General features: G+C 42.7%; 1 protein-coding gene and 2 long non-coding RNA genes across 4 annotated transcripts in view; 1 reads left to right on the top strand and 2 right to left on the bottom strand.

Moving 5' to 3' along the window:
- klhl32 (kelch-like family member 32) overlaps positions 1–12,268 on the top strand; it is a 33,102-nt gene that overhangs the window by 11,152 nt on the left and 9,682 nt on the right. For both annotated transcript variants that reach the window (XM_034874049.1, XM_034874048.1), the window contains exons 4-6: positions 2,949–3,056; positions 8,194–8,292; positions 11,813–12,028. In XM_034874049.1, coding sequence (XP_034729940.1) covers positions 2,949–3,056; positions 8,194–8,292; positions 11,813–12,028 — 423 coding nt within the window. The remainder of the gene's footprint in view (positions 1–2,948; positions 3,057–8,193; positions 8,293–11,812; positions 12,029–12,268) is intronic.
- LOC117946167 overlaps positions 1–12,268 on the bottom strand; it is a 23,807-nt gene that overhangs the window by 1,951 nt on the left and 9,588 nt on the right. Inside the window, exon 2 of the long non-coding RNA XR_004656977.1 lies at positions 10,683–10,687. This is a non-coding gene — a long non-coding RNA (uncharacterized LOC117946167). The remainder of the gene's footprint in view (positions 1–10,682; positions 10,688–12,268) is intronic.
- Positions 2,480–7,978, bottom strand: LOC117946170. The gene is made up of 3 exons (XR_004656980.1): positions 7,908–7,978; positions 3,426–3,429; positions 2,480–2,491 (listed from the first exon to the last, which is right to left on the bottom strand). It is a non-coding gene; the product is annotated as an uncharacterized LOC117946170 (long non-coding RNA).

Raw genomic sequence — 12,268 nt, 5'->3', positions numbered from 1 at the left:
GTGGAGGTGGAGGCTAGGGGTGTGTCCTTGACCGACTGCCACTTTGCTCGTTTGAAAGCCATGATGTCTCTCTCTCATGGGTGGCCCAAATTCTCTAGGCGAGCAAAGCAAAGAAAGGAGAGGTAACCTTGCCCCTTATGACCTCATTAGGGGCAAGATTCCAGATCGGCCCATCTGAGCTTTCATCTTCTCAAAGGCAGAGCAGGACACCCAAGGCTCGGTTTACACCTATCACCATTTCTATCCACTGGGGGGGGCATAGGCAGGCTGGGGGAACTCATATTAATGTTAAAAAAAACTCATAAAATGAAATTTACGTGCCATGGGACCTTTAGCCGTTTAACAACTATAATGACTTCGACGAATTAATACAGTCAGTCCAACAAAAATAAATAGCTAAGTTCATATTTAAAATACCAGAAGAGGCTTCAGTCACATACCATTGCATGTAAGATTTCACGATTTCCGTGACATAAACCTGCCTGTAAATATGGCCACAGTAAAATTTCACAGGGTGCGTGAGGGAGTCCTCTATGGTACAATCACAACAAGCAGAAACACATCAATTCTGCTGGCAGGTCAGGCTAACTGCAGCGCTGCACCCCCACTGCAGCATCATGTGAAAGGACTGCAGTGAGCAGGGGCTCTGGTGCTGGATCTATATCCCAACTCAGAGGAGTCATCCGTCATCAACAGCTCTCCCTCAGCTCCTCCACCAAGGTCAGGAGCATTCCTGCCAGAGGCGACCAGCCCCGCGAACACCCTGAGGGTGCCCCCTGACAATCTCCATGCTCACACACACACACACACGCGCTAACACAGAAGGAAACATGCATAAGTAGTTTCTCTCTCACTCTCATTTTTACTTTCCGCCTGTTTAACACTGACCACAGCTTACACACCATCACACCCCAGGTTTAGCCACACGTCGTCCTCTGCTCGGTGGACCAGTGGATTTTTTAATTAGCGCGGTGGTGAATCAACAAGCTCTGAGGAGAAATGTGCAGGCCTTGGTTAAAACTTAAGTCTTTCACATCACAGTCACAATACAGAGGGGAAATTCGCCAGAGGAGGATGGTGGGTGGCTGGTTAAAGTTCATGGGTGCTATGAGTCAGGGAGAATTGGATGAGTTTTGGGAGGAATGAATGTGGCTTGCTTGACAGAGAGAGCGACACGCGAAGCTTCTAATGCTGTTATACAGCAGTCTCTGAGTAGAGATAGTAGAGATAGTGTGGAGTGTGCGGAGTGACTGTGCTACAAATTGCTACTGTGATTAAAAAGATATGCGAAATTGCAAGTTAGCTAGATAATAACCTCGCTGTCCCCGATAATTGAGTTGACAGGTAGGGTTGATCTTCATCGTGGCCAGATTTGACCCATCATATCCCTCCTCTCCCTCTTCCCCCCCACACTCCCTGCGAATCAATGACTCTGTGATCCCCTCATGGTGTGACACCAGTCAATAGCTTTGATTGGCGAGCAGCAAGCTGGACTCACGCACAGCAGGCCCAGACTGCAGACGCAGCGTCCACTGCTTTGATCTCATGTGGTGTGTGAAGTGCACGTGTGTGCGCGTGTCCGAGGGAGAGGAAGAGTGAGAGGCTGTTTGACTGAAAGTACTGATTGTGCTATTTATTTCCGTTGACCTCCGGGGCCAAGGCTGGCAAATCAATACAGAAGGGCTCTAGGATGTTGCATCTGGGCAGTGTCGATTGAACTATGATGCTGTTTTGTGAGCACGTACACATGCTAACAAAACCCATTTCTCAGTCTGTTATTGCTGTGACAACTTAGAGATGTAATATGATCAGACTCAGAGAGTTAGAGATCAGAGAGTCAGCATTGAAGGAGAGGAGGAACAAAGCAGGAGTGAATTTCACCATCGATGTCTGTGACTTCTTTTCTTCTATTGTTCCATGGCATGGTTTCTTTCAGAAAATGCAAAATGAAATATCTCTGTGGTGGTTCAAAAGAGAAAAAAGGTCCAAGGCACTCTTCACGCAAACAGTTTTAAAGGTGCTCTAAGCCATGCCCTGCATTTTTTAGGCTCTTTTTAGGCTCTCTTTCAGCATACAACATCTCCTCACTATGTGCTATATGCCTGTCCCTAGAACACACTGTAAAAAACATCTCCCCACTATCTGCTAGCTGCCTGTCCCCAGAACACACTGTAAAAAATATCTCCTCACTATCTGCTAGTTGCCTGTCCCAAGAACACACTGTAAAAAACATCTCCTCACTATGTGCTAGCTGCCTGTCCCCTGAACACACTGTAAAAAACATCTCCTCACTATCTGCTAGCTGCCTGTCCCCTGAACACACTGTAAAAAACATCTCCTCACTATCTGCTAGTTGCCTGTCCCAAGAACACACTGTAAAAAACATCTCCTCACTATCTGCTAGCTGCCTGTCCCTAGAACACACTGTAAAAAACATCTCCTCACTATCTGCTAGCTGCCTGTCCCCAGAACACACTGTAAAAAACATCTCCTCACTATTTGCTAGCTACCTGTCCCCTGAACACACTGTAAAAAACGCGGTCTCATAAGCAGCGTTCCTGCTAATAACCGACAATAAGGATTTGGGGGTGGGGGTTGGGGGGTTAGTGCGCAGAAGGAAGGGGGAGGGGACGGGATGAGTAGGAAGGAAAGAAATGACATGACTTATAAACCTTGAAAAAGGCCGTTTGTGCCACTATGCATGGTTTGCCGCCTAGTTCTATTTTCAGTGTCCTAGATATCTATATGAATCACAAACATATCAATTAAGGCTATTTAACAAAATGATTGCCTTAGACCTTTTTTCTCTTTTATTTTCCCCTTCCAAAGAGCACCTTTGTGATGTTTGAACATCTGAGCGCTCCAGACGTTTGTTCTTCTAAAGTCTCTCTGTGGTGGTGTTTCCTCAGCTAACCTCCATGTGTGTGTGTGTGTGTGTGTGTCATCAGGCTATGTTCAGCTTGTGCATGGTGGAGAGTGAGGCAGACGAAGTGACTCTGCAAGGCGTGACCAGCGTAGGACTGAAGCACGCCTTGGACTTCGCCTACACTGGACAGGTGAGTCTGAGCCATAGACACCACAGCTGAGAGTACATTACATCCATCAGCTAACAACAGCCAGCTTATAAAATGCTCTGCTAACTTGCATGTTTCCAGCAGATTTGTCTTATAATCATTAATAATTAATAATCATTATAGATGCATTCATGTGTAAGAAAATTAAAATGTTAGTGCTGGGTCAGGGGGAGCTAACTTCAACAACGCAGCATGTTTTATAAGCAAATGTTTTGCATGTAAAACTCCATCTTTGCAGGTCCTGTGTTGTAAAAAGTGAGATTTCCATGTTGATTGTGATTATAACACAAGTCGAGGTCCTATATAAATACTCTGAAAGCATCTAAACGCTCAATCTACAGAGAAACACACACATCTTGCATTCCAAAACAGTGCCTTTAAATGAGGCGTCGGGGCTTCCGTATTTGTGTGATGTCACAACTATACAGTAGAAAGTGGCGCCACAGGGCTGTTATAGTCATTCCCCGGATGCTACAACTCAGATTGCAGATGTTGAAGACCAGGAAACGTTGACCAATGAGAACAGACTGGGCTTTTCTGGAAGGGGGCTTAAAGAGACATGCGCTAAAACGGAGCATTTCAGACAGAGGGTGAATACAGGTATATTTAGATAGTCAGTATAAGGAAAAAACTGTGTTTTTTGAACATTAAAGAATGTAAAGTGGTTCAAGTAAAAAGCCAAAATACAAGCATGAACCTGAAAATTAGCATCATATGGGACCTTTAAGTAACTAGATATATTACTTGGAGAGTAGAACATGCAGCATTACCTCTAAAATGCAGTTAAATATAAGTCTAAAATGGAAATTCCCAAGTAGTACGATCACTTTAGAACAGGGGGCTTCAACGTTTTTTAGGCCAAGGACCCTTTATCTTAAAGAGACAGAGTAGGGACCCCCTACTACATATACCGTATAAAATTAAGTTGCATATTAGACTAGGCCGGGTGGATGAAAATGAATGGATATATTAGATCATGTTTTAATGTTAAACTTACATGTGAAAGGTTCAGGGAATACTTAAGCTTTATTTTTTGGCTACCATATCTAGTAAGCTTAGCTTTAATGTGTAGATTAAATTATTTTTTCACAAATAGGCCATTTTCTCTTTGCTATTAAAATGTTGGATTTGTATTAATGTAATGTATATTTTCAGACATATAAAAAAACAAAAAGATTTTAATAATTTAGAAGCCCCCCCCCACACACACTAACTCTGAGGACCCCCTATTGGTCATGAACCCCCTTTTGAAGAGCTCTGCTTTAGAATTACAGTTACACATTACAGTTACATTAGCTAATTTTCACCATTGCCAATATGGAACCAAAATAATAAACAGGGCATTTGCAGATTATCACTTCAATCACAGCAAAACAAGCTTCTACTGCAGCATGCCTTTGGATACAGTATTATCCAGGAGTCTCCTCATCTATGGTCACACTGCAGAATACTAGTATGGGTTCTGAATCCATGTAAGAAACACAATTAAAGCCGAGAAGGCACAAGTAGAGAGCACAGTATTACATTTCCACTGTCCTTGCCATCTCACCCGGTCAACAAAGACTAAGTGTGTGATCATTTCTAATAACCATCCTTAACCTTTTTAGTGCCAGCGATGCTCGGTCCTGCAAGCAGCCGAGCGGCTTATGCGGTACATTGAGAGGCCAGGAACTTTGTAATTGCTCCTAATTGTATTTCCACAGTGGAAATGAGCAAAGAGAGGGTCGGTTTGGCTGTGGAAGTAGGTCAGCAGCAGGCTTGCAAGCCGCCCTGCTTTGGCTGGCACGAGCCCTGTCCGCCCAGAGGAGATGATAGCAGATGAGATGAGGGCAATATGCTTATCCCCACACCGTAAAATAATGACTTACTATAAAGCCTTCTGCCACATGTCATAGGCCAGCAGGGTAAGGGAGGAGACACGCTCCCACAGGATGCTGTCAGCCTGGAAGTCAGTTAGTAACTTTAATGATATTTCCAACAGTGGATATCTTAAACAATTAAACAATTGGCTCATCCTGCAACAGTTTTATTACCCACAAACAAGACATTTTCCTAAATCTTCTACTTCCTGAGCTAAAAAAGAGAAAGGGATGTGAGCCTACATGGGTCTAATTGTGTGTAGAAGACATCTATATTCTGCCACACAAGCATTTCCTGTCATTTTGTCTTCTCCTCCAGGTGAAAACTCACAAGTAAATGGCGGTTTACACAAGAGCTCACTACACTCCCACACTCGCCATTATAAAACTGACTTCTGCTGCGTGTCGTGAAGTGCTCTAACTGTAGTGGGCCAGTGGAGTGGAGAGGAAGAGCATGGCAGGATATGAAGAGGGATCAGTTACAGTTATTACAGTTATTATTTGGGGTTGCCTTCATTGCTGCTGCTGCCTGCCTGCCAGGACACTGATTGAGTCAAAAAAGGAGAGGAAAAAAAGGCGGTTTTGTTGTTGTGGTGATGTTTAAAATAGATGCGTAGAGTTGAGTTTTGTTTCTTAATTTGAGAGAATTTGATTGTTAGTCAAACTTGGACGTCTTTCTATTCTTATTGAGGCTCAGTGCATACAGATCCTAAGCAAAGGAAGCACCCAGAAGAAAATAACCACTTATTACTGCTTTCTATCTCAATATGTTAAGCTTATGGAAGCTCATAGATTGTGTTGGTAGCTAACTGGACCACCGCCCATAACTGGCAGGAAGCAATACTCTGATAAGTGTGCAGATGCAGCTTATTGTAGAGACAGAAAAAAATTACTTTTTGGGATTTTTTTTACGAAGTTGCTTCAGTTACAGAGAAAATATAAACAATTAGCTTTATGAATGCTACAGTGGCCAGATAATATGCGTATTAATATGCAGCAATGCACGTAATTTTGGGGTGGCAGTAGCTCAGTACGTGGGGTTGGGAACTGGATGGTCGCTGGTTCAAGTCCCCATACGGACCAAAGTGTGGGGGACACAGTAGTGCCAAGGTGCTCTTGAGCAAGGCAGTGAACCCCTAACTGCTCGGGGTGCCTATCCATGGGCAGCCCCCCCCCCCTTTATTCTGACGTTTCTCCATTTAGTTCATGTATAGGAACTGACCCTTGGTGTTCTAACTACAGAGTATCAATTGTGATTTCCCTTGTGACATTAATAAAGTATACAATATTATAATTAATAAACACAAATACTGACTAAAATGTTGTTTCACAACAGTTACAATAGACAATGAAACATGCACCCAAAGTATTTTTTGTACCTTTACAGATTTGTTCTGTCAGGATGAAAAATAGAAGCGGCCTTTCCTGTTTTGAAACATGCTAAATGATGACGAGGCTACCCCATAAATGATAGCCACAAATGCTGCATAACAATATTCAGTCCACTGCCGTGCTGTATCAACAGTAGTGAGAGGCGAGGGCGACAAATGATGAAGTATTTTGTTCACTTTTTGCAACTAATGCAGTCACGGCTCTGTGGCTATGTAGGGCACTACTGCTGAATGGATTAGCAAAGATTTGTTCCTGCCCTTTAAAACCAAACTACACTTTATTTGGAGTACACTGCTTGAGAGGTAACATGGGGCATGTTGAGTCAGATTGGGCTGTTATTGCATTGATTAATAACTGCGGTCCTGTGTGCTGAGAATAGACAAAAAAGGTCAGTTTACCTTCCATATAGTACATAATACTTGGCTCTGCTCTCGTAGCACTATGAATTGGCTGTATTACAGTAGCTTTGTGTTACAGTACATATATTCGGGTGATATGGAGGACACATAAGGACGCTTTCAGCCGATCATTTTAGCTGCTGTTCATTTAGTTCAACAGGAAGCATTTTGGCAGAATCAGTGTCGTAATAATTGCCTGAATATGTTGCTTTGCTGGGAGGATGATTATGGCTAGAGCCGTTCTTGTTATGCTGTGCTGTCTGTCACACTCACTTTCCCTGGCTCTAATGCACATACAGTATATGTTATTTTGAATGATCTGGCTTACAGACAGATTTCTCAGTGATTTAGAAAATAACGTCTTAATATATATTGTAATAATAATAATAATTAACACTTTATTAATCCTGCAAGGGAAATTACAATGTGTTCACTCTGTTGTTCTTATAATGCACGATACGAACAGGCCTGAATTACACACACATGCTCAGTACCTATACATGCACTAATGGAGAGAGTGGGGGGGTTGCCCTTGGAAAGGGTTCGGGGTTCAGGGGTTTGGTGCCTTGCTCAAGAGCACCTTGGCAGTGGCCAGGAGGGGACTGGCACCTCCCTGGTTTAGCCTGGTGTGGTGAACTCAGGTGGCCCAGTATAAAGTAGGACTTAACCCTTTAATGCCCCAGTATTGTTCGTAACATTCCATATTTTTTTTGAACATACGACATTTGACCAGAACTAGCCAATAAAATTGTCTTTTTTTTTTTTTTTCAGAATTAATTTAGTGTACATTTAAAAGAAAAAGATTATTCAAGACAACATATATAAATATCTATAAAAAATTGTACAATGCATGGTATCGTACATGTTAACTATTGAAATCTCAATTTAAAAAAAACTAAATGGCAACCATCTGGTGGCTCTAGAGCAGGGGTTCCCAAACATTTTTCAATAATGTACCTCCGTTGCATATGTTTTTTTTGCCAGGTCCCCCCCCCCCCCCCCGAACAGCAACAAAAACACTTTTACATCTACATAAAGAGGAACAATACATTGTCGGCAGTGAACCCGTAACTGAAAAACATTTAAATGCGCCAATCTAAAAATGTTCATAAGCCATCAATTAATTCATTTATTATTATAGTATAATTATATAATGTATATGTATAATTATAGCAAATGATCACATACCCCCTGCAGTACTCTGAAGTACCCCCAGGGGTACGTGTACCCCCATTTGAGAAACACTGCTCTAGAGGAACATCTGGATAATTATCATTGCCTTAAATGACAAGAAAGTGTTTAGAGAAAAACCATTCCCGACTATTTTTAAATTAAGTACTTTTTGTGTGAGTCTAATAGTCAAACCCACTGCAACCCAACTGCAGAAGAACTAAAACTGAAGTAGAACAAATAAATTAAATTAAATCGGAAAAATGAAACCGAACGACCTTGTTTGTCTCCCATGGACAGATCCTGCTGGAGCCGGCCGTGATCCAGGACGTCCTGTCCGCAGGCAGCCACCTTCAGCTGCTGGAGCTGCTCAGCCTCTGCTCCCACTACCTCATCCAGGTACACACACACACACACACAGACACCTACACACACACACACACAAACACACACGCTGTACCAACAGAAATTTGTTCAACCTTGCACAGGTGCTGAGATGATTGTATCCCACTCAATCTTTCATCCAAATATTATCAGTACACTTTTAACACCTAAATCCTGTATACCATGACCACACACACACACACACACACACACACACACACACACACACACACACACACACACACACACACACACAAATTAAATTGTACAACCTTGTACAGTACTGAGTGACTTTTTGACCCTGTCATTAGAGTAAAACATATGCTTGTGTAAATACTAGACAGACCTCCATATAAGGTGTTTACAGACCAAAGTGTCTAGATTTGTTCTAGAACAATCATGGTCACAACCAATAAAATAGAATCCCCAAATCCCACATCACTACCGAGATAACGAGCATTGCTTATGATCATACTTGTCTAATTTCTTTCTACAAAACAGTGAAGAAACAAATGATGCTTGTGCTGATAGCAGCTGCAGTAGTGACGCTAAGAGAACTAGATGTTTCAATCCCTTTAGTAGGAAACCCTTGACAGTAGCAGTCGGTGTGGAGCGGTGAAAAGGTGGGGAAGGTATGTCATTAGGGTCATCGGGTGGTTTTGTCCCAGGTACACCCCCTCCATGCCATACCCTCCATTTCCCTTATGGGCTCTGCATGGCAGGGGCGTCCTTCTCCCTGAGTTGGGACCAAGCCGCACCGCATAACATCAACCAAAGGCAAATTTGGGGAAATACTGTACACTTATTTGCTTTATTCCTGAGAGTTAGATGAGTATCAATCTACTTATCTGGCAAGAAAGCAAATAAGGCTCTCCCAAAATCTCAAAGGATTCCTTCAAGCTAACTTGACTGCAACGTTTGATGTCAAAAGTAATTCATGTCCTTGTAATTAGTCAAATTTAACGATGTCCAATCGACTGCAATCTGGAATTAATGGCCGGGTGTGAATCCTCCTCCACAGGGAGGTTAAGGGTCAGAGTCGGCTGGGGACTGATGCCCTTGAGCCGGGGCAGATTCAGTGAAGGACACCTCAGTGGGGTGGATGCTTGTCAGCTAAGACGCCTGAAGATCTAGGCCACCCGGCTGCTTTTTTACTTGGAGTTCATCACAGAGACCGAGACGGATTAAACGGAGGCAAAGTCAGCCCTCTGGGTCCCAAAGCTGCTGCAGATGAAGACCAATCAGGTCGTTGCAGAGCAGAAACCACTTTGATAAGATACACAGTGGTTTTAGAATCACTTAATTACTTACATACAGATGCTCCACAGTACTAATCACATCTACTATTTCATTTTGTGCATCTCGAATCCCGGCACTGTAAAAAGGTTGTCTACAAGATAAAAACACTAAATCTGAGGGAAAAGGTGCTCAAAACAAGTGAAATAAAACACTTAAAATAAGAAATTTGCTCTTAAAACAAGATAAATTATAATAAAACCTAAGTTTTTTTAAGAACCCAATAATTTGCAGTGTGCCCCCAGACTGCAGTGTATTTATACTGTCTCCAAGTCTTGACAGTTACATCACAATAGTGAACCTGGCTCAAATGTGCCCTCTGGTGGTTGTAGTGCCCAGACTAAACCTCACAAGTTCACTAGAGACAAAACAGCAAACCCGTAATGCACTAGGCCACGCCAAAACAATATGTAATTTAGATCAAATTAAAAAGATTAAATGATTGATTATGTTGAATGTTGAGAGCACAGGAACAGTTTTGGATGGTGGGTGAGTTGAAAAGAGATGTCGTCTGGTTTTTTGGCCCGGGAGGACGGACTGGATTGAGACTCAGTGTGGGGGGGGTTTAATCTCAGTTGCTTTCACCCAAGCTGTATTTAAAGCACCAGATGCTACCTAGAACATAGTCTACATTCTTGATGTTCCAAGTCCGGAAATTCCGCCGGATGCATGTATTTTCGCCAATGTCCGTTACCTTCTGCTTTCTTTGTGTGGGAGTTCTAACCTCTGGTGGATTTCTGAGGACTATGGTTACCTGGTCCTCAGATCTCTGCAGGGTAAATCCAGACAGCTAGCTAGACTATCTGTCCAATCTGAGTTTTCTGTTGCACGACTATTTTACAGCAGCTCCGTGCCGAGCTTTCGGAGATTGTGATTGGTCTATAGAAATGCCGATAAAGAGCATGTTTTTCTTTCAACCCGGAATGCTGTGTGGACTAGCCAGACCCTCCTCGGTCTGGCAAAGTGAGACTACCTAGACTGAGAAATGAGGGCACTGGACTGAGTAGAAAGGGATGAGGGTTGGAAGGATGAGGGGATTCCTTCATTCAAAGTAACATTACATCACAATATAAACCGGCCTGACTCAATTTAAAAACTAGTTTTTAGACGATTCCTATTCCAGGATGGACGTGGGGATGAGGTTAGGGATAAATGGAGGGAGGGATGGGGGTACGAGTGAACAGGGGATGAAGGGGTGAGGTAGGTGAGAAGTCAAGGTCTCACAGGGGAAGGGAGGGTGGGTTGAGAATGCGGAGACAGACAGCACGGAGTGGATTGGCTGGTAAGTGATCAGAGGTGTGGTCAATTCATTAACTTCATACAATGTTATGGATTTTTCTGCTTGCTCATGTCATTGCTTGCCAAAATCTGTGTTTGCCAATGACTGTTTCATTTGGGATGTGGTTAGAGTGCATAAGGCCAGACCAAAAATAGAAGTGATTTCCCAATAAACACTGCACCAATTGATTGAAAAGCCGATGTTTCGGCCATTCAGGGTCATCCAGCTCGCATATGATAATAATCGATGCCACACTTGCTGTGTACAGGGCTATAAATCCTTTATCTGAAATTCTAATGACACATTTTGACTTCTATATACAGTATGTGCGACAGTTGCTGTTGCTATTTGTATAATCATACTTCTAATATATAATGAAGTCCCTTTAAACTATTTTTTTAAAATCCTAATTCATAGATTTTTCATAGCAAAACACACTTTTCTTTCAAATAGTTCCAGTGAAATTGAAATATACAGAATACCTTTTTTTCAAATCCCTGAGTGGTTGATCCATGTAGTTATTGTATTATTACATCAGGGTTAAGTACTAGCTGAAGTACTGTGTGTGGTGAAGGGCAGCCAGAAGATGGCAGTCTTATTCCACTACTCAGGCCTCAGTTTCTTTATTTACCTCCTTTCCTCTCCTTTATTTCTGTCTGCCTGTCCCTACATTTAGCCCCTGCACTGTTATCATTTAACTATGAAAATTGAAACTCACACATGTGTGGCTTACATGTGCATTTATGTATCAGGAATGAGTGTGTATGTAAGTGGTACTTACTTGGACATCTAGACATCTATAACTGGTACATGTGACAAATCATTTTTTAAATGAAGACATTTGTGACTACATAGTCCTAACTGAATATTTATAGGTGCTCTTTGCAGTTTGCAAGTACCGGGAAAACAATAAGGCTGAATACTTGCATTCATTTGTATGTTTATGTATCCCTGCTGCAGGAACTGAGCACTGTGAACTACCTGGAGCTGTACCGCGTGGCCGACCTGTTCCACCTCCCCGCCTTAGAGGAGGCCGTGGTGGGCTTCCTGGTGGAGCATCTGTCTGAGCTGAGCCAGAACCGGCAGGAAGAGGCTCTGCAGCTGCCCTACCGCCTCCTGAGGGAGGTGCTGAAGAGCGACCGCCTCACCTCCCTGAGCGAGGAGGAGATATGGAAGGTACAGGAAGTGTGTGTGTGTGTGTGTGTGTGTGCGTGTGGTCATGCATTTTGCATGCAAGTAGAGGCATGGGATGCAGCATTAAGGTGTTCAAAGTGTAGTGTTATGGTAATACTTGTTAGAAAAAGAAAGTGGGAAACAAACATCTCAGTGGGTAAATGTGAACAAATTGCATCTTGGCACCAAACCATTCTGTATGTAACACACACACACACACACACACACACACACACACACACA

The sequence above is a fragment of the Etheostoma cragini genome, chromosome 6 (assembly GCF_013103735.1).
Source record: "Etheostoma cragini isolate CJK2018 chromosome 6, CSU_Ecrag_1.0, whole genome shotgun sequence".
Taxonomy (NCBI): Eukaryota; Metazoa; Chordata; class Actinopteri; order Perciformes; family Percidae; genus Etheostoma; species Etheostoma cragini.
The sequence above is the reverse complement of the archived record's forward strand: the minus strand, read 5'-3'. Positions and strand labels throughout refer to the sequence as shown.